The sequence below is a fragment of the Oreochromis aureus genome, linkage group 9 (assembly GCF_013358895.1).
Source record: "Oreochromis aureus strain Israel breed Guangdong linkage group 9, ZZ_aureus, whole genome shotgun sequence".
Classification (NCBI taxonomy): domain Eukaryota; kingdom Metazoa; phylum Chordata; class Actinopteri; order Cichliformes; family Cichlidae; genus Oreochromis; species Oreochromis aureus.
Window position 1 is genome coordinate 6,606,276 of NC_052950.1, and position 19,599 is coordinate 6,625,874.

General features: G+C 41.4%; 1 protein-coding gene across 1 annotated transcript; it reads left to right on the forward strand.

Annotated features, from left to right (window-relative positions):
* Positions 1–258: 258 nt before the first annotated feature.
* LOC116331931 (kinesin-1 heavy chain-like) lies at positions 259–18,146 on the forward strand. The gene is made up of 26 exons (XM_031754770.2): positions 259–643; positions 1,908–1,995; positions 2,072–2,145; positions 2,258–2,362; positions 2,438–2,486; positions 2,563–2,618; positions 3,049–3,136; positions 4,262–4,386; positions 4,857–4,961; positions 6,981–7,126; positions 7,422–7,570; positions 8,021–8,220; positions 9,189–9,257; positions 9,579–9,785; positions 9,881–10,024; positions 10,881–11,069; positions 11,275–11,392; positions 12,673–12,728; positions 12,813–12,922; positions 13,006–13,107; positions 13,201–13,261; positions 14,334–14,405; positions 15,030–15,134; positions 15,236–15,449; positions 15,962–16,082; positions 16,482–18,146. Exons 1-26 carry the CDS (start codon positions 515–517, stop codon positions 16,486–16,488), a joined length of 2,889 nt encoding a protein of 962 aa, XP_031610630.1. The 5' UTR covers positions 259–514; the 3' UTR covers positions 16,489–18,146.
* The last annotated feature ends 1,453 nt before the right edge of the window (positions 18,147–19,599 follow it).

Here is a 19,599-nt window from a genome sequence, read left to right on the forward strand (position 1 = left end):
CCACTGTGTCACTTGTTTCTTCTTTCTTGTGAGATATATATTCTTGTAAAATACCCAGAGTTCCTACTTCAAATTCCCTACAGTGTAAATGTACCTTCTTTCTTTTAAAATACCTGAAGTTACTCAGTACTTAAACGTGACTTCTGACCGTCGGGTGGTCAACAGCGTCGCAGATCCTGACCAGCAATGTGACGCTTCTGTTCATCTGTCATGTGCTCTAATCGTTGTTTAGTTCAGCCCTGCAAAGAGGAGGCTTTTTCATCAATGCTGCGCCTGAAGGGAGCACGCTGTTAGTTTTCTTCTATCAGACTTTTATTGTCAGCTTTCACTGAAAAGTGTTGAATAGAAACACAAATGATTGTATGTTTTACAGTTTTTACTTTTGACTTCATTTTGCGGGGAAAGTCTCTAAACTGAGCGACAGACAACTTCAGCAGCACCACATTTTTGTTCTCTGAGCACTTCATCCATCCATCCATCCATCCATCCATCCAATCCATCCACAGCGGCGAGGATGGGGGACGCGGCGGCGGAGTGCACCATCAAGGTGGTGTGCCGTTTCAGGCCGCTGAACAGCGCGGAGGTGGCCCGCGGAGACCAGTACATACCCAAGTTTAAGGGGGACGACTGTGTGCTGATCGGGGTGAGTTTCATATTTTATTAAGTGAAATTGTGTCCTCAAAGAAAAAAAAAAGTTTGACATCATTCTATATTTTGGGTTGGAAATGCTGATTTTGGAGGCACTAACAGTGCAATAAACAACATTACATCATCTATTTAATGTACTACTATCTACTCGTTTTTTATCACCTTATTTTGATAGAGACAGTAGAGACTGACAGGAAAGAGTGAGGGGGGGGGGGAGACATGCGGCTCATCCAAGTGAGCTAAACCGGCGGCCCTCCTTTAATTAAGGCTAATGAAATCCCCATCGAATACGTTTTTGTGGTTGGGTGCCCTGATATTTGCTATATATTTATATACTTAGTCCTGTCTCCCTCCCCTCACCCCTAGATTTATGCCCCTCTCTGAGTCTGGTTGTACTGGAAGTTTCTTCCTGTTAAAAGGGAGTTTTTCCTTCCCACTGTCACCAAGTGCTTGCTCAGAGGGGTCGTCTGATTGTTGGGGGTTCTCTATATTATTGTAGAGTCTTTACCTTACAATATAAAGTGTCTTAAGGCGACTGTTGTTATGATTTGGCACTATCTGGCACTATTTGGCACTTTGCCATAGCCCTCCCGAGGCACTAGCCTTCAGTAAAACTGCACTGTTGAATAAAACGTGTAATATTTTGTTGTAAAATTCTGATTCTATTGACAAGTCAGCACATTTATAATTCCACTAACAACCCAGCTGTGTCCAAAGTGAAATCAAATTTCTTCCCCATTCTGATACTTGGTTAACACTTGAACAGGTCATCTTGACCATGCCGACATGTCTGAATGCACTTGCTGCAGTGTGATTGGCTGATGTGACTGCATTGGAGCAGTTGACCATGTGAACATGAACATTCACTTTCTTCAATGTCTAAGTGCTTTTTAACATTCGTACCGCACTAACCTTACAATTAGTAGATGACCTGCTCAACCTACCAAACCACAGCCATCCCAAAGGATACATTAAAAATATTCATTTGCTAAATATAAAAAATGTGTTCAACAAAGAAACATTTCAAAGAAAGAAAAATCAAAATCTCAAACCAGGACACTCACGGGGGGACACTGATCTAGAAGCAGATGACTCAATGATGGCATGAGGAGAAAACAGTAATATAGGCTAATGTAAATGCATACAAAGCTGAGGGTGGGAAATAAGCAAAGACAGGAAATCGAAGCAAAGCAATGCCCCTGAAGAGCTGACTTTTAAGATATATACTTTACTGTTTCTCACGGCTTCGTCTCTTAAAGGGCAAACCATACTACTTTGACCGTGTGTTCCAGTCCAAGACAACTCAGGAGGAGTTTTATAATGCTGTGGCTCAGAAGATAGTGAAAGGTAAGCTGTGCATTAGAATCTGTCCATGAAATACAAAGCCAAACCCCAATCCTAAATGTGTTACTTCTTTGTACAGATGTTTTGGAGGGATACAACGGGACCATCTTTGCTTATGGGCAGACATCTTCAGGCAAAACACACACAATGGAGGTACTATGAAGTATCAGCTGTTGGGTTTTTTTCCACTGGTCAAACATATTAAAAATAGCCAGGAAAAGCCTGAGATTCTGTGTTGTCTTACTTTTATCATCATGTCCTGAAGGGGAAGCTTCATGACCCTGAAATGATGGGAATCATTCCTCGAATTGTGCAAGACATCTTTAACTACATTTACTCCATGGATGAGAACCTGGAGTTCCACATCAAAGTATGTAGCTGAGCAGTGAGGCAGGCGCAGATGATAAAATCTGGTAAAGTCTCACTGCGCACTTTTGTTTTGCAGGTTTCATATTTTGAAATCTATTTGGACAAAATTAGGGACTTGTTGGATGGTATGTAGGGGCTCATCATCAGTCAGACCCGTTACAGAGACCATGATTCATTCTTTGCTTTCATTTTCCTCCACAGTGTCAAAGACCAACCTTCCTGTACATGAGGACAAGAACAGGGTCCCCTATGTCAAGGTAAGAGACTGAGTGCTTCATTTTCAAGGCACAACATTGTTTCTGATTAAACTCAAACTCTGCAGTCATACAGTCACAAACTTCTCCCAGCCGGTTCTAATGCATTAGTTATGAACAACAGAGCAAAACAATGATGCACTGTGATAGCTTACCTACAGGGTTTTACGTATTAAGGGCAAGAAGGCTTTACCGATCATTGTATTTCATTTGGCATTCAGCTAGAAGTCGCATACACCATGATTGCATGAAGAAATCCAAGCAGATATAAAAGCTACTGAGACCATGAAGCACTAGCTCTCTTTTCATAAATCTCCAGTGGAGACTGTTAGCGTGTCACGGTCCCTTTAGCTAATAAATGCGTCTCTATAAAGCAGTGTTGCTGTGGGGCTACTGAGCATAATATTTCCTTGTGATGTTCATGTGTCCCCAGGGCTGTACCGAGCGTTTTGTCTGCACTCCTGAGGAGGTCATGGAAGCCATAGACGAAGGCAAAAATAACCGAAGCGTGGCTGTCACAAGTGAGTTCATACATTGCGGCCTCTCATGGGTTCATCCTCACTGAGTCTCCTGATTGTTGCCACACTCCCAAAAGCTGAGCCAAGAAGACATCTGTGAAAAACACATTAAAGCCAGGTTCTTTCTAACCATGGGCACAAGGCTTAAACTGAAGCTGAGCTGACTCAATTATGCACTTATTTCCATAATTAAATGGATGCCATTATGACATCAGTTAAGTTTGTTGGAAAATTATCATTTCTATCAATAGACATCTGCATATGAACATGCAGAATCTGTAAGCACCAGACAACATTTTTGGTCCTGGAAGCTGGAAGCTGACTGGTTGTATCTAGGCAGACTTTGGTTGCATGAGCCACTGTGGTCAATGCATAGACCACTGTGATGGTAATAGACTGGTTCTTACATAGCACAACAGTTTACACCAGCACTTGTTTCTGCTTTCTATCTAACATTCATACTCCAATGGAAGCATTGGTGAGCAACTTCATTATCTTGCCCAACGATACTTTGGCATGCAGACTGGAGCAACCACCAGTCTTCTGATTAGTCTGCCTTCTGATCTGCAGCCACCACAACAAACGTTTTTGCTCTACCTGTGATCAGCAGGATAACACAGTGGGAAGGTCCCGTGTGATCTCCTAATTTAACACTGTGACGTAAAGATTAAAGGAGATGCTGATCTGCTGGGAAGGCAGCTGTGCTCACCACTATACCACCATTCCAGACGTCAAGGATTGGTTTTGGACTTTGGAGTTTGCATATCCTCCCTGTGCCTGCAAGTTTAAAAATCTCAGTCTATTTCCATTTCTCTTTCCACACAGCAGGACATATTCTATGTTCAGTAATTACATTAAAAAGGCAAGAACAGCATAAGCACAGTCAAGAGGTGTTAAAATTAGAGGATGTGAGGCCTTTTAGGTACCAATGAGCTACAGCTACCTGTGTTAGTCCCGGCTGGAGGTTTTATATATTCTAGTCTGGTTAAGTCTCATTCTTTTACCTTGGTAATGCCTCAGAAAAAACACTTTAACGGGCCATTATTTTTATTGCGTAGTAACCTAGAATAATATAATCAGTAATAACTGTTTTTGTGTGTGTGTGTGTGTGCCCACATGTACATTCAGACATGAATGAGCACAGCTCCAGAAGTCACAGCATCTTCCTCATCAACATCAAGCAGGAAAACAGTAAGACTGAACAGAAATTAACTGGCAAGCTGTACCTCGTCGATCTGGCTGGGAGTGAAAAAGTATGATTCTCAGTACTCCTCCTCCTCCTCCTTCTCCTCCTCTTTGACCTCTCTCATCTTCATAACCTCTGCAAATGTGTTTTTTCCCAATTCCAAGAGCCCGCCTCTGACTTGAACCAGCTAAAGAGTAGCTTTTGACTAGTTGTTTATTAATAGAGTAGAAACCAGGCCTGATTTAAAACTCAGGGTGGAAATAGCTCTTTTACTCTCATTTCCCTTTTCCCTAGTGGCAAAGTGTCTCTATATTAAATGGATCTGTATGATAAAAGTTTAATGATGCGATCGTGGTGCCACTTCAGTTCATGGGGGGAAACTAGAACTAGCGCTAAACTCCAGGAAAGCCATTAACATGCTTTGTCAACTGTCTTTTAATAAGCTGATCTTGTTAAAAGAAAAAGGTTCAGAGCATCTATAATGTGATACAGTTTTCAGCTTCACTGTAACAATTGTGCTGTTTGTGTGTTTCAAAGGTTGGTAAAACTGGAGCAGAGGGTACAGTGCTGGATGAAGCCAAGATGATCAACAAGTCCCTGTCTGCACTGGGAATTGTCATCTCAGCTCTGGCAGAAGGCTCGGTGAGACAGTTTTCGACTCTGCTTGGTGAAGCGTTAGAATTACTGCCACTCCAAAATGTGATTCAAAGTTTATAAATGAAATTCGTAAAAAGGAGAGGCTGAAGTGAGTTCATTACCACAAATGTGCCGATTCGTTCTCTAGATCTTTTAAAAGATCCCATAAGTTGTATTTGCATGAGGGCGGTGAGAGAGCACTGAGGTGTGCACTAGGAGTGACAGATAGGTGGGGGTGGGATTACATTAGTTCTGAGCGACTTCTTATTTGCAGGCTGACAGAAGAGGTCAGGCAGGAGTCTCTGTGAACCATTATGTTTACACAGGACATTTGGATCTTTGGTGACAATAGGGAACAGGTGGATGAGAGTCTGGAGAGCTGGAGGTATCCACTGGAGAGAAGAGGAATGAAATCCAGTAAATCCCAAAAGGTTGATTCTGTTCATCTGGACGTAGCGTTGTTCATTCGGTGGTGCTAGTTTCAGTCATTGTGCAATGTACTGTTTATAAGGTTGGGGAAACCTGCAGTGAGCTGAGACTGAAGAAGTCACTTGGATGAGTGACGAAACGTTTCTCCACCTGGAAATGCTACATCCAGATGAACAGAATCAACTTTTTGGGATTTACTTACCTGGATGATTGAGCATGCATAAAGAAATCCAGTAAAAGCATGACAGAATGCATGTGTGTGAATAAGAAGGAGACACGTATAGCTGTAAAGCTGGAGGAGCAGGGGTAGTTTAAATACCTTAAACCATCCAAAGCAACAGACAGTGCACAAGAGAGGTGAAGAAGAGAGTCTAAGCAGGGTGGAGTGAGTGGAGATGAGCGTTGGGGTGATTTGACAGAAGGACAGCAGCAAGAGTGAAAGGGAAAAATTACAAGATGAAAGTTAGACCTGCCATTATGTATGGTTTAAAGACGGTGGCTGACAAAAAAAACAGGAGAGGTAGAGCTGAAGATGCTAAGACTGCCATTGGCAGTGACCAGACTGGACCAGATTAGAAATGAGTTCATCAGAGACAGCTCGAAATGAGCAGTTTGGAGACAGTAATAGAGGCAAGGCTGAGGTGGTTTTGATATGTTCAGAGAAGGGAGAGTGGATATGTCGAATGAAGGATGTTGAATATTGAGCTGCCAGGCAGGAGGAAAAGAATAAAGACAACAAAGAAGATTCATGGATGTAGTGTTGTACGACATGCAGAGAGTTGGTGTGACAGAAGGGGATGATAGGGACAGGGTGAGATGGAGGCAGATCGCTGAATTCGAAGAATTTATTGTACTGTTACTGCTGACATCTGCGCCTTAAACACTTAACACACTGGGTAAATGTACACATCACCATGTAATGTGTGCAAGATAGATGTTGATCTACTGATCACACCCTATCTCCATTTTCTTGGTTATTACTATGACTATTTCCAGTTCTGGGGGGTCTATCAGACCAGATTGGACCTCAAAAAAATAATGCTAAAGATGACCCCAGCACGCTAAAATGTGAAGGCAATGGTGTGTATGTATGACAAGTTGTGAAATCATCAGAGAGTACAAACCACCAGTGTAGGTGTTTAGGTTAAAGGACTTGCAATACTGTGGAACAATCTTGTGTGCAAAAATAGGAACATCAGCCTGCTGCTGGAGACATTTTTCTAAATATTTACTGTTTCTTTTTATTGTAGGTCGGCATTATAGAACCTGAATACTTTTACGTACCATAGAATTTATCATAAGCCTTGATCTGTGCCACTCTAAATATCCCAGCAGTTGCACCTATTTCAAAGATCTAGGAGCCCTGAGATGAACCATCGGCCCACTGCTCAGGAGCCTCCATAGAGCATTTTTATATTGCTAAAATGTTACAAATTGAGTATATTTAATTTTGTAAGTACATGATAGTGGACCGCAGTCCTTAATTTTAGTTGCTCAGTTACATTTCATCACAAAAGACTTCACTGTTGTAAATGCTGTTTGTGACATGCAGAATTATCATATAATGCGACATATGGTCCCTCTCAATCTGCCTAGTCCTACATACCATACAGAGACAGTAAGATGACCAGAATCCTGCAGGATTCCCTGGGAGGAAACTGTCGGACAACTATGGTCATTTGCTGCTCACCTTCGGCTTACAATGATGCAGAGACCAGGTCTACATTGCTTTTTGGACAGAGGTACGTAGACACAAACCTGTTATCATATCTGTACAAATGATGTCACTGAATTGAAAGGTGTTCCACAAATAGCTACGTTTTAATATTAAAAGATAAGAGGCAAAGAAGACTGTGGTCTAGAGTCATAAATATGAATGATCCATAGGTTTGGTGTCTGACTCCATAAAGACAGGGCACCGACTTAAGCTCAGGCGCTGGGAAACAGCGAGCTGCTCTGCGGTGAAACCAACCTCAACTGTGTGGTGTTAGTATCCAAACAGACTGCTACCACTTTCTCACCTCTCTGTCTCACCAGAGCAAAGACCATCAAGAACCAAGTGAGTATGAATGTGGAACTGACAGCAGAGCAGTGGAAGAGCAAATGGGAGAAAGAGAAGGAGAAGAACAAGACACTGAGAAACACAGTCAACTGGCTCGAGAATGAGCTGAACCGCTGGAGGAGCGGTGAGGGCCAAAGGCTGCGTTACGGGCAGGTTATGTGTGGGTCATAAAAGCAGAGGCAGAGGATTTTGCAGACATATGATCATTGTTTTTATGTGTTAGTATGGATATTTTCATAACAATGTTAAATCTTGTGTCCTTGTGTTTAGCAATTAGAGTTGAGCTGCACATGGATCCTAACAGGAGGCTTTTAAAGAAAGAGCTCCTTGTTTCTATATTTAATAACCACAAACAGTCCCCCAGAAAAATATTCATGACCATGCCTGTCCTACACTAATGCTACACATGAAGGCTCGTTAATTTTAACTAGTTTTCTTTTCTTCTTTTTAAGAACTATTAAGAACCTGTTAAGAAAAGGATTGCTGTGAAACATAGCAGTCATAATCTTTCTCTGATGGGGAGCTAGAGAGGGAGGAAACAGACCTTATATCATCTTTCTGCTGCTCCCTGCAGGAGAGAGTGTGCCAGTGGATGAGCAGTTTGACAAAGAAAAGGCCAAAGAAGAAGTCCAGGCCCTGGAGAGCACCCACCACAATGACAAGACGCCACCCAAACCTCCCCTAAACTCCCTGCCTGGAGTCAAACTCACAGATGCAGAGAAAGAGAAGTATGAGGCGGAAATGGCCAAGCTCTACAAAGAGCTTGACGACAAGGTAACGAAACAACAGTTTTGGTGTTGGTTTAATTTGCTGTATGCGCCACTTGTGGCCTTTTTGGTCAAGCTGAAGAAATGAAGACCAGCTAAAAAAAATGTGAATGCAAAAGTTCAAAAACCTTAAGTGTTGAACTGATTTAAGCTGAACTGAAAGATGCAAGTCAGGATCACATATATGTGCATTTATTATATCACAAATGTTTGAGCACTAATAATTGATATTCAGCTTTGTGCTTTGCCCTGTGGGCAAACATCCCTTTCTTCATTTCAGAGCCTTTTCTTAATTTTACTGTAGGGATGTAACAGTAAATCCCAGTATAGGTAACAGTATATATATCTATATATATCTATATCTACAGACAGACAGACAGACAGACAGACAGATAGATAGAGATATATAATATATATATTGGTCTTTATCTCCATCTTAACTGTGTATTTAGGCTGGCTCATTGCTGATCAGTTCTGAAAATCTGTCAAACAGTGTAATCTCAGTACTGCCCGTTTTGCTTTATATATATTAGATATATATATTAGAACATGCAGATTAAGTGCATTGCAGTAGCAACTGACAGATTTTTTAACATATTTAAATAGACATTACCTCAGGCAAGACATGCTATTAATCTCCAGCAGGATAACAGTAAAAAGTAGAACACTGAGTCTATTTCGGTAGTACTTTGACTTTGTGAGAGCAGGACATAAACTAGGTAAGGTTTTACAATTCCAGTCACATGAAATTTCATAATATCTTCACGTCTTTCTCTTTTGTTTTAATAATGTAAATTCATTCTTGATATTGGAATAAAGACAATATATTTATGCGAAAACCAACGTTCATCTTCCAATTGAACTTATTTCTTTTGACCAGCAGGTGGCGCAATTGGTTGCAGTTCAGTATTGCTCTTTGGCAGTATAATTATGTGAATGAAACATTACTGGATTTCTCCTCTGCCTTTCCTGCAGGATGATGAGATCAACCAGCAGTCTCAGTTGGTGGAGACGCTGAAGCAGCAGATGTTGGATCAGGAGGAGGTGACACTGCATCCGCCTTCCCTTGCTTCCTGTCTTTCTTTCCTTCCTTCCCCTGTGCCTTCCCGCTGTTCCACATCCCCCTAGGCACTCCTGTTAGCATAAACCTGGTGTGACAGCTGATTGCAGACCATTAGTAGCCCTGCAGGAGAGGTCAAACTGTAACTCACTCTTAGCAAGCACAGGAGCCTCACCAAATTGAGCATATTTTTCTTCACTGTTCAGAAATCTGTTTTGTAGTCCCTGCTGTTGATACGTTTTTTTTAATCTACTTTCGAACCTGACTATAAGAGAGCATCGCTGAGCATCATTTACCTCTCCTAGCTATTAGCATCCTCTCGCCGTGACCACGACACGTTGCAGACGGAGCTGAACCGGCTGCTGGCGGAGAATGAAGCCTCCAAGGAGGAAGTGAAGGAAGTGCTGCAGGCCCTGGAGGAGCTGGCTGTCAACTACGACCAGAAGAGTCAGGAAGTTGAAAACAAAACCAAAGAGTTTGAGGCTCTCAGTGAGGAGCTGAACGAGAAATCGGTGAGCAGTTTGAAGCTTTAGGGGAATTTGCTGGAAGTAAAAACGCTAATACTAATCCTAGATGCTTTGTGATGTGTGTTATCGTCCACCACCAGAGCTCCTTGGCCTCCATTGACTCAGAGCTTCAGAAATTGAAGGAGATGACCAACCACCAGAAAAAGAGGGTCACTGAGATGATGTCATCATTACTCAAAGACCTGGCTGAGATAGGCATCGCTGTGGGAAGCAATGACATCAAGGTTCCCAGTTTTGGCTCTGATACACTGTTTCATATTCAGAAAAGTGACATTTGGGTTAAAACTGTGAAAGAATAGTGCTTTAGACCACAACCTAACAACTTGTGGTCTAAGAACTATCAACGTCATCAGGTATTCAGGTGATCCTTGCTGAATGGTTTTGCATGGGCCGGTTGCAAGCACTTAATTCCACTGTGGATGTATCTCTCATTCAGTTCTTTTACTGGATTCAGTCAGAAAATGTGGAACATGAACCTTGATCGAGTTCCAGCCAAAGTAGAACTTCAAATCAACCTTTATTATCACAAAAAAAAAAACCCCGAAAAGCACCCAATCTTGAAAAATAAGAAACAGAAACTAAACTATGAGTGTTGAATTTCTGCAGATAATGACTTTCAATAGTCATTAAAAAATTGGTAAAATAGATTTGGTTGAACCAACAGTCTGAAATTGATTGATTCAAATGTAAAACAGGTAAAAGCACAAAGATGCTCACAGAAAACGCTTCAGCAGACAAATGTTCTGCATATTTTATGATCAGAGGACAGCCAGTCAGTTGGTTGTCTAGTTTTAATAGGCAGTGCGAGCATCTTGTTTTGTTTGCACTGGTTTCCAGTGTATCTCCAACTGCATGCTCTTCAAGAAATTTTGATAAATTCTTAATCTATTTTAAACTCTAAGCCTCCGCTGAAAAGAGTTCAACATCTATTTCAGGACCACACTCTACCCATTTAAAATACTGCAACAAACAGATTCTCAAGTACTGAGAAAAACATGCGAGAGGAAGTAGAGGATGGTCTGTCTGGGACTGAGTCTGAGGAATGTCTTTGACCTGCGTAATGTTCTCTGACGTCCTCAGCAACAAGAGAGCAGCGGTCTCATTGACGAAGAGTTCACCGTGGCCCGTCTCTACATCAGCAAGATGAAGTCAGAGGTGAAGACCATGGTGAAGCGCAGCAAGCTGCTGGAGAGCACACAGACCGAGACCACCCAGAAGCTGGACGAGACTGAGAGCGAGCTGACTGCCTGTCAGCTCCGCATCTCCCAGGTAACAGCTACTTAACAACTGCTGCCATCTCGGATACTGTCGCCATAGTGACATATAGTTAAGATGTCAGATTATGTGGTTGTATATCAAACAGTGGATGGGTTTCTGCTTACTGCAGGTCTAACAATGGGATCTGGCCTAAAAGAACTGTCATTTAATTTGTATGAGTCCTCTTCATGTCTTTCGTTGGCCTGTCGTTGTTTAGCAAGAAGCCAAAATCAAGTCCCTGATGGAGTCCCTCCAGAATGTGGAGCAGAAGAAAAGACAGCTGGAGGAGAATGTGGACTCTCTCAGTGAGGAAATAGTCAGGATCAGGGCCCAAGGTGAGCAACACACTCTCTGCTCTCCATTCTGTTTTTGCACAAGGAGCCCTGTTTGGCTAAAGGTGTGTTGTGGAGAAGGCAGTGAAGCTGCTGTAAGAGTTCCTTAAGCTAAGTATTTCAGGACCACACTACCCATTTAAATTACTGCAACAAACAGTAATTGTCTGCATAGTCACTCAAATGTTTTAGGACATAAAAGCTAAAGCAAGTGGCTACAGTGGTGCAATGGTGACCTTCAAACAAAGTCTCACATACTGATTTAAAAAAGTCCTGGAAACAACCCTGAATAAAAGGATTTTTTAAAATCTTCTCTGGTGTTTTAGGCCTATTGAACAGATAGCATAAAATCCACATTTCTTTAAAAGTCTTTTTATTATATGTACCAGCCATTTCATTACAAGCAAGGTGCTCGTAATGGGTTGGACACCCTTTTGCCTTCAGAGCTGCTTTAATTCTTTGTGACGACTCACATTTGAAAAATATTTGGATACATTTTTTGTTGTGCATTGCTGTGCAGCAGGCAGGTCCCAAATACAGGACAGAGAACAGAACTCAACCTTAACGGACAAAGAACAAGGGGGAAACTCAGACAATTGATACACAGCAGGTAATGAGGGGAGAGGAAACAGGTGGGAAACACAGTGGGAACAAATCAGGAATAACAAGACAAGGGAAGTTAAACTCGACATAAGACTATCACAATAAAACAGGAACAAGCATACACACTGAGACCCAGACTAAGACATGCCATACTAACACAGTGATAGAAGATTAAACACAGAGACAGAACACAGAAAGACTAGACAGACATGGGGGCATCAATGGGGAAACAAAGGGATCACGAAAGATATAGATTTAATAAGCAAGAACATGAACTAGAATCCTACAAACTGAGAATATAATGAATGGCAAACTTAAAGGCATCCTTAAGACCATAAAGAAACATAAAATCCTGCGTCCAAGATCCAGGGACCATGACATTTTTATTATTTTAAACCTGAATTTGTAAAACTAAAGTTGAATAAGTCATAAGTATTGATTATTAGCATTGAACGTTCAAAGAAGTGTCTGTGTTTATGGATTTTCCTGAAAGTCATGCTAAAGTAATACCTGTTTCTCCTTTAAATCTTGTTTCCAGTAAACTATGAAAAGTGTTTACATGACGTGGCAACCTTAAGAAAAATACTGTTTGTACTTGTTTGTGCCATAAGAAACTAAAGAAGATCTATTGTTATATCCCAGTTGTTCCCAATAACATGGATCATTTCTTCTCCTTCCAGAGAAGGTTAATGCCATGGAGAAAGAGAACGAGATCCAGTCTGCAAATGAAGTCAAGGTACTGTAACACGTACAAAGTGTGCTTTTAATTGCCCACCTCATCTCATTCAGTGACTAGCTGTGTTTTTTTGCGTGTCTTCAGGAAGCTGTGGAGAAGCAGATCCAGACTCACAGAGAGGCCCATCAGAAGCAGATCAGCAGCCTGAGAGATGAACTTGATGCCAAGGAAAAGCTTATCACTGAGCTGCAGGAGTAAGACACCACATCACCTAATGCTTGTCTCTTTGAGTGAAACTTACATGACTCGTCTGATTTTATCCCTGACCTCTGTGCAGTCTGAACCAGCAGATCATGCTGGAGCAGGAGAGGCTCAGAGTGGAACATGAGAAGCTCAAGGCTGCTGACCAGGAAAAGAGCCGGCAGCTGGAAGAGCTCACGTAATGTCTCTCGCGTTTATTTAACAGGAAAATGCAAACTTGGTTAGCAGAACTGTTTTCCAGTCTTATTAACACTTGTTACATGTGCTGCAGGGTGCAGCAGGACAGGAGGGAGCAGGCCAGACAGGACCTGAAGGGACTGGAGGAAACTGTGGTCAGTTATTGCCACAAGTTTTAAAATCTGTATTTGCTTACAAAATGAGTTCACCACAAACCTGTTATGTAAGTAGCTGTTAGCAGTAGTATGTTGCTATGGAGATTTATGTCTCCACCAAAACAACAGAGGTAAGAGGAAAAAAAGTTACATTTTTAACACTCAGCTAGCATTAGCAAATATGGTCACTTCTGGCTCCAAAAACACCACAAAAAACATGGCGGAATCCAAAAATGCTAATGTTAAGATTTCATGATGCAGAGTCCAAAAACCAAAGGCAGACACCACCGTGACTATAACCATCTGTTATATACAACGTTTAGGACATGAAAGAGAGGAGTTATTCCTAAAGTGTCCCAATCTAACTGAAGAAATCTTCTGATAAAAGCTTTTAAGCCTTGTTTGCAAGGGGCAGCCAATCAGAAGAAAGCTGGGGAAATTAAGCTAAAATTGGTCATTTTGGAATGAATTTTAGATTAAAAATGAATTAAAATGGCTCACCACGATCTAGTCGAAGATGAATTATTAATTTGAACTTTAATTTATGCAAAGCAGCATTTGCATGTTCTCACAGTGACTGCATGGGTTCTCTCCGGGTATTCAGGCTTTCTCCCACATTTCAAAGACATGAGGTTAGTGGGGTAAGGATAATTGGGGATTCTAAATTGCCAATAGGTGTGAATGTGAGTATGAATGGGTGTCTATGGGTGGGTGGATGAATGGCTAGATGGATGGATTTGAAGGATTATGGAAAGCCATTCTAGTGAAATGGGTGTAATTAGTTTCCTTTAAATCAGCTTTAATCATGTGACCTCCTCCTGTCACATGCATGTATTTTTGCACAAAGAGTAGTGGTGCTCAAAGATTTACTTTTTGGGTGCAATAATTAGGTACGAACTGACATGATGTGACATCTCAGTACAGCCTCAATATTATTTATATGGCTCACTAGCCCTGATATAACCCAGATTTGTTGCCAGCAGCAGCAAATGATACATTGTGACATGAGTTTGGAGGGCGATTTCTTGTCACCGTTATTTTTTGCAAACCTGTCTTTCTCGTCTTATGTTAGGCACGGGAGCTGCAGACACTTCACAACCTGAGAAGGCTCTTTGTCCAAGACTTATCCACAAGATTAAAAAAGGTACAAGTCCTCACAGCGTTTCTGTGATGGAGCACATTTCAGCTCTCAGAGCAGACATGTATCCTCCCATTCCCCGAATGTTGCCATGGAGGATCATCACAGTAATCGCCATATTGTGATCTGATTTTTCATCTGTTAAGACACAATATCACATGAGCTCTCATTGCCCTGACCACGACGTTTACCTGGAGTGAGTCAAACAGCTCCATATTTCGCTCATGCACCGGCACCACTCCCATTTAATCTGCACTATGATGAAATTTTAATGAATCCAGGGAACACAACAGAAAGTGTCTGCAATAAGTAGGCCATCTGATTCTTCAAAGGTAGCAGCTGTAATTTAGGGACCTGGGCCCTCAGTGTGCTGCTCATCTCCTGCCTTCCGGTGGAAGCTTGATGGGATAGACAAAGGCAGAGCGGGCTTTCCTGGAGCACACAGAATATATTGCGCTGCTGTACTCATCCAAAAACTGCTACTTATCACCACATTTAGGCACAGATGGGATTCTCTGGATCAGGGCTCTTTGGTTACAGAATTATTTTTTGCTTTGACACGGATTTGAAAAACTGAAAGCAACAAAATAAATTACATAGATAATAAAGTTGCTTGCTGTGCTTGGACAGAATGCTCAGATGAACTCAGAGGACACAGAGAGCAGCGCTGCCCAGAAGCAAAAGATCAGCTTCCTGGAGAACAACCTGGAGCAGCTAACCAGAGTTCATAAGCAGGTAGAAATAGATGCAAACAAAGTGAGGCGAGTGTCTCCCACTCACACTGGCATCTCGAGCTTAAAAGCTCTATGTTTCCTCCTCTGTTTTACTTTCCTCAGCTGGTACGGGACAACAACGACCTACGCAGTGAAATCCCGAAGATGGAGAAGCGCCTGCGGGCCACAGCTGAACGGGTCAAAGCCCTGGAGACCGCCCTGAAGGAGGCCAAAGAGAATGCAGCCCGTGATCGTAAACGCTACCAACAGGAGGTGGAGCGCATTAAGGATGCCGTCAAGCCTAAAAACATGGGCAGGAGAGGATCAGCACAGATAGGTAGATAGGTTGTTTTAAAAAGCGACGCCTTTTACACGACCAAAAGGTAGCAGTTAGCTAAGCTTGATGTAATCTCGCTGTTTGTTTTGAGATCGGGTAGCAGACATTTTAAAAATAATTCCCAAAAGCTATATAGATGTTGATAATTTTGGTACTCTGTTCAGATTATATAGTAAATTTTATCCAGATTGACTAACAAGTCTAGTAGGAGTTAGGGACCAGGGAACATATATATACACTGTGATTATTATAGTAAGCTTTGTAGTTTTAAAGTTTTGGACAGAACCAGGCTAATCATTCATTATCAGTGTTTTTTATCTTTATGCTAAGCTAGGCTAACAGCCGCCTAGCTTTAGCACTAAAGTGATGCATATACATCAGTATTTTATTATTTTTCTCATCTAATTCTCAAACGGAAAGAAATTAGTGTTTGGGGTTTTTTTTAAAATATCAGTGAGCCATTAACCTTCACTCTGTAAATGATTGTTTTTGTTTCCCTGTGTCCAACCCAGCCAAGCCTATCAGACCTGGTCAGCTGCCAGGGGCTCCCATAAACTTCAGTGTCAACAGGTCCAACCTCATCCAGAACAACCACCCTACCGGCATTAAGGGAGGAGGAGGCGGCAATAACAGGCAAGAAAAGCATGCACCCTGTTTCCCTGCAGTCATAGGTTTATGAAATAGTGTTCCTGTTTTCTATCCCATCCTAATACTTTGAGTAACCCGTGTGTCTGAAGATGACCCCCCAGTTTATAATTAGCTAAGACAGCTGGGCCAAGTAAAGGCTTTTTAAATAATGGCTCAATTACAGTGGCCTTAAAAGCCTCTGATAGGTGTCCTGTTGATAGAGATAAATTAATTAGATTGAAAATTGATTGTTTCAGTCTTGTAGAAAGGGGGACCCAAAAACATGTGACAAGCCAGTGATGAACAACTTATCAACTCTAAGATCATTCTTTTCTCATTCATTCTTTTGCATTTATCCACGTTTATGGACTTCATTATTAATTGTTGTCAAAATTCCCCCCACAGCCCCTGATGGTATTAATACTCACTCAGACACAAAGCCAAAGAAGCAGACCAACATGGACAGCCATCAGCTGAATCGTTGCACTATTCTTCCAATGTCCAAATGTGTATTTACTGTATATAAGCACAGCATAAGCTGCAAAGCTGCTCTTTTAAGCTCTGTAACCAATCATAACCTGTAATAGTGTCCTGCAAAATCCGCTTTACTATGACAGGCTGGTGTGTTTCCTTTTCCCAGGCACAGATAACATTTTACGTTGTGCCAACATGTATGTACTTACAGTATGTGATCTTGATGGCCACCTCAGCATGAGAGCAGAGATGAAAACAAGGCTAAACGAAAGCCTTGATTCTCTAGTCTGTTTGTTGACTTATTGATTGGTTAAGAAGTGACATGCGCAGTTCACAGATGTCACAAAAACTTTTGATGGCAAATAAAACACTTTAGTTATACTCATGTGAAAAAGAAAGTTTTGACAGGACTCTGTGCAGTCCACTCTTACTGCTCCAATAGGAAATATGAGGGCACATAGCAGCCAGGTGCTGGTAATCAAATGCACTTGATTAACAGATCATCAGCAAGTGTGAGCGCTTCTATGAAACAGACGTTTGGCCAGTTTGCTGGTCTGGAGCATTCAGATGTGTTTTAATAATGTTCCACAGTCTTCCCAGGGGTGGGCATCCCAGGAAATTCACTCCAAGGTCAGATTGTGGAGTTCTCTGAAAATCTGAAAAACAAAAAAAACCCCCAAGAGTTATATCTCTGAATTTACAGGCCTCAGTTAGCATGTTAAATGCTAACGTTCATGACAGTACGATTAGAAAATGACTGCACAAGTAGGACTTGTTTGGAAAGGTTGCCAGGAGAAAGCCTCGTCTATCTGAAAAGAACATGGCGGCATGATTTAGGCTTGCAAAGTTGCATCTGAATGAACTGCACAACCTCTCTGGGTAGATGAGGCCAAGTGTGAGACCATCTGTCCAACAGCTTAAACTTGGCTGAAATTGGGTCATGCAACAGGACAATGATCCCAAGCACAGCAGCAAACTTCCAACAGGATGGCTGAAAACAAAAAGAAAAGGTGTTGTTTTGGCTCAGTCACAGTCCAGACCTCCACCTGATTGAAATGGCCTTGGGCATAAATTCAGTTCAAAACTCAACAAACTGAAGCAATGTAAAGATGTGTTGGCCAAAATTCTTCCATGATGATAAAGCTATACAGAAAATAATTACTGCAAGTTAATGCTGCTAAAGGAGGTTATACGAGCTACTGAACTGTGGGCTGTACAGAGTTTTTCACTGGACTGCACAGAGTACTGTGAAAAATGTTTTTTTCACTACTGTGTCTTAGTTTATGTCATTGAAGTTGCATTGCTGCATTGCAGCACCTTTTGCTGGAGACAGCAGAGGGCAGAATTGGCATAAGCATTAAGCATGACCGTGTCTAGCATTGTAGAACAGAGAATGATCTGCCTATGTATAATTGTTATTATTGTAAAGATACCTCAATAAAATCAATCTGGAACCTCTGTCATATTTTGGTGTGATAGCTTAATAATCTAATAACGATGATGCTGAAGTAGCAGGTTTTTGTCTCTTAAACATTTAACATTTTATTAAATGAATCTGTTACCACAGTGCTTGGTTCAGCTTCCACTGCAGTTTTCAAATTTATATATGAATGTAATAAACTTTAATTTGAAAGCTTGCTTGGTGACTTTATTTCCTATAACTTTGGGACAACTCAATGGAGGGGGAGTTAGTTGAGGAGATGAAGAAATTAGACAGGAGTACTTGGGGGGAAGCAAAGGAAAAAGCTTATACTGAGTTGTATGTGAGACTGGACAGGAAGGAGAAAGGGACTTGTGGTGATTGGCTGCAGACAGAGATTGAGTATGTGCAGCGAGTCAGCGTGATTAAGGATAGAGATGGAAATGTGCTAACAAATGAAGAGTGTTGAAAAGGTGAAGGAGGACTTTGATGAGCATATTAATGTAGAAAATATAAGAGGGTATGAAAATAAACTACCAGCCAGGAGGAAAAGAAGACCACAGAGAAGATACATGGGTGTCATGGGCCGTACAGAGGTTTGACAGAGAAGCATGCTCAGGACAGGGTGACGTGACGGCAAATGATCTGCTGTGGCGATCCTTAAAAAGAGCAGCCAGAAGACGAGGGGGAAAATACATACAAGAAAAACAAATCCCCTACCTAACACATTAGATGGGGAATCCTGCCTCAGAAAATTCTGAGCATCAGACACTTGGTTTCCTGTATTTTGGGAAGTTTTTTTCACCTTCAGTCTAGCGCGGGAGACACAATCTAGATCTAAACTTTGACAAGTGAAGATTCTGTTTGATATCAGACAACTTTTAAGGATTTATCTTTACCTTTCCTTTTTTTTTTAAGAAGAAGAAATCTCTTTCAAGCAACAACACATGAAACATGTTACATATTATAAATGTATCTCTGTTGTGGGATGACTTTTAAAAATCATATACACACGATTATGTATGTTGTTGCTGAGCCTGAAAACAACAATTATTATAACATTATCTTAAAGATATTTAAGAATAATTTCTGTTTACAAGTAATATAAAAGTAAGTAAAACTAGCAACAGAATCAATCTTGCACTGAGCTGTAACAACATCAACTGGAGCTGAAATAGGTCCTGGCTGTTCTTTTGTGCCATACCAATTTGTACCACAGGATGGTGTCCTGAGTCAACCAAGTCACTGAAAGCATTCCTATGCTCGAGTTTCTCCCAAGTTAGCCCGTTCCAGCTTTAACGTCAGGAAAGTGAGAAAAAAAAAAAACAGGATTTTTTTTCTACTGTTTATATTGAAGGCCGCCATCTTGGATTGCTAACTTGTGGTCGGTGGGGCTGCTCTGACTCTCTGAGTAGGAAATCCAAGTTGAGTTAGCATTCTAAAATTTAAATTCCGACTTAATCTGGATCACACCATTATTTACAGTGGAAGCCTGGGAAAAGGGAAAAACCTCTTGGGAAAAGGAGGATAGGGCTTCTAAGAAACAACAAACGCTAAAGGAACAGCAATATGCACCTAAAAAGTACAATGTTGCCCTCAGTGATAAAAGTCTGAATGAACATTTTCTGA

Bases quoted from the DNA above. Each gene is read 5' to 3' on its own strand.
- LOC116331931 (XM_031754770.2), top strand. From the start codon at position 515: ATGGGGGACGCGGCGGCGGAGTGCACCATCAAGGTGGTGTGCCGTTTC. The intron at 3,137-4,261 runs GTGAGTTCATAC...ATGTACATTCAG, and splicing joins CCGAAGCGTGGCTGTCACAA to ACATGAATGAGCACAGCTCC. The intron at 7,571-8,020 runs GTGAGGGCCAAA...TGCTCCCTGCAG, and splicing joins GCTGAACCGCTGGAGGAGCG to GAGAGAGTGTGCCAGTGGAT.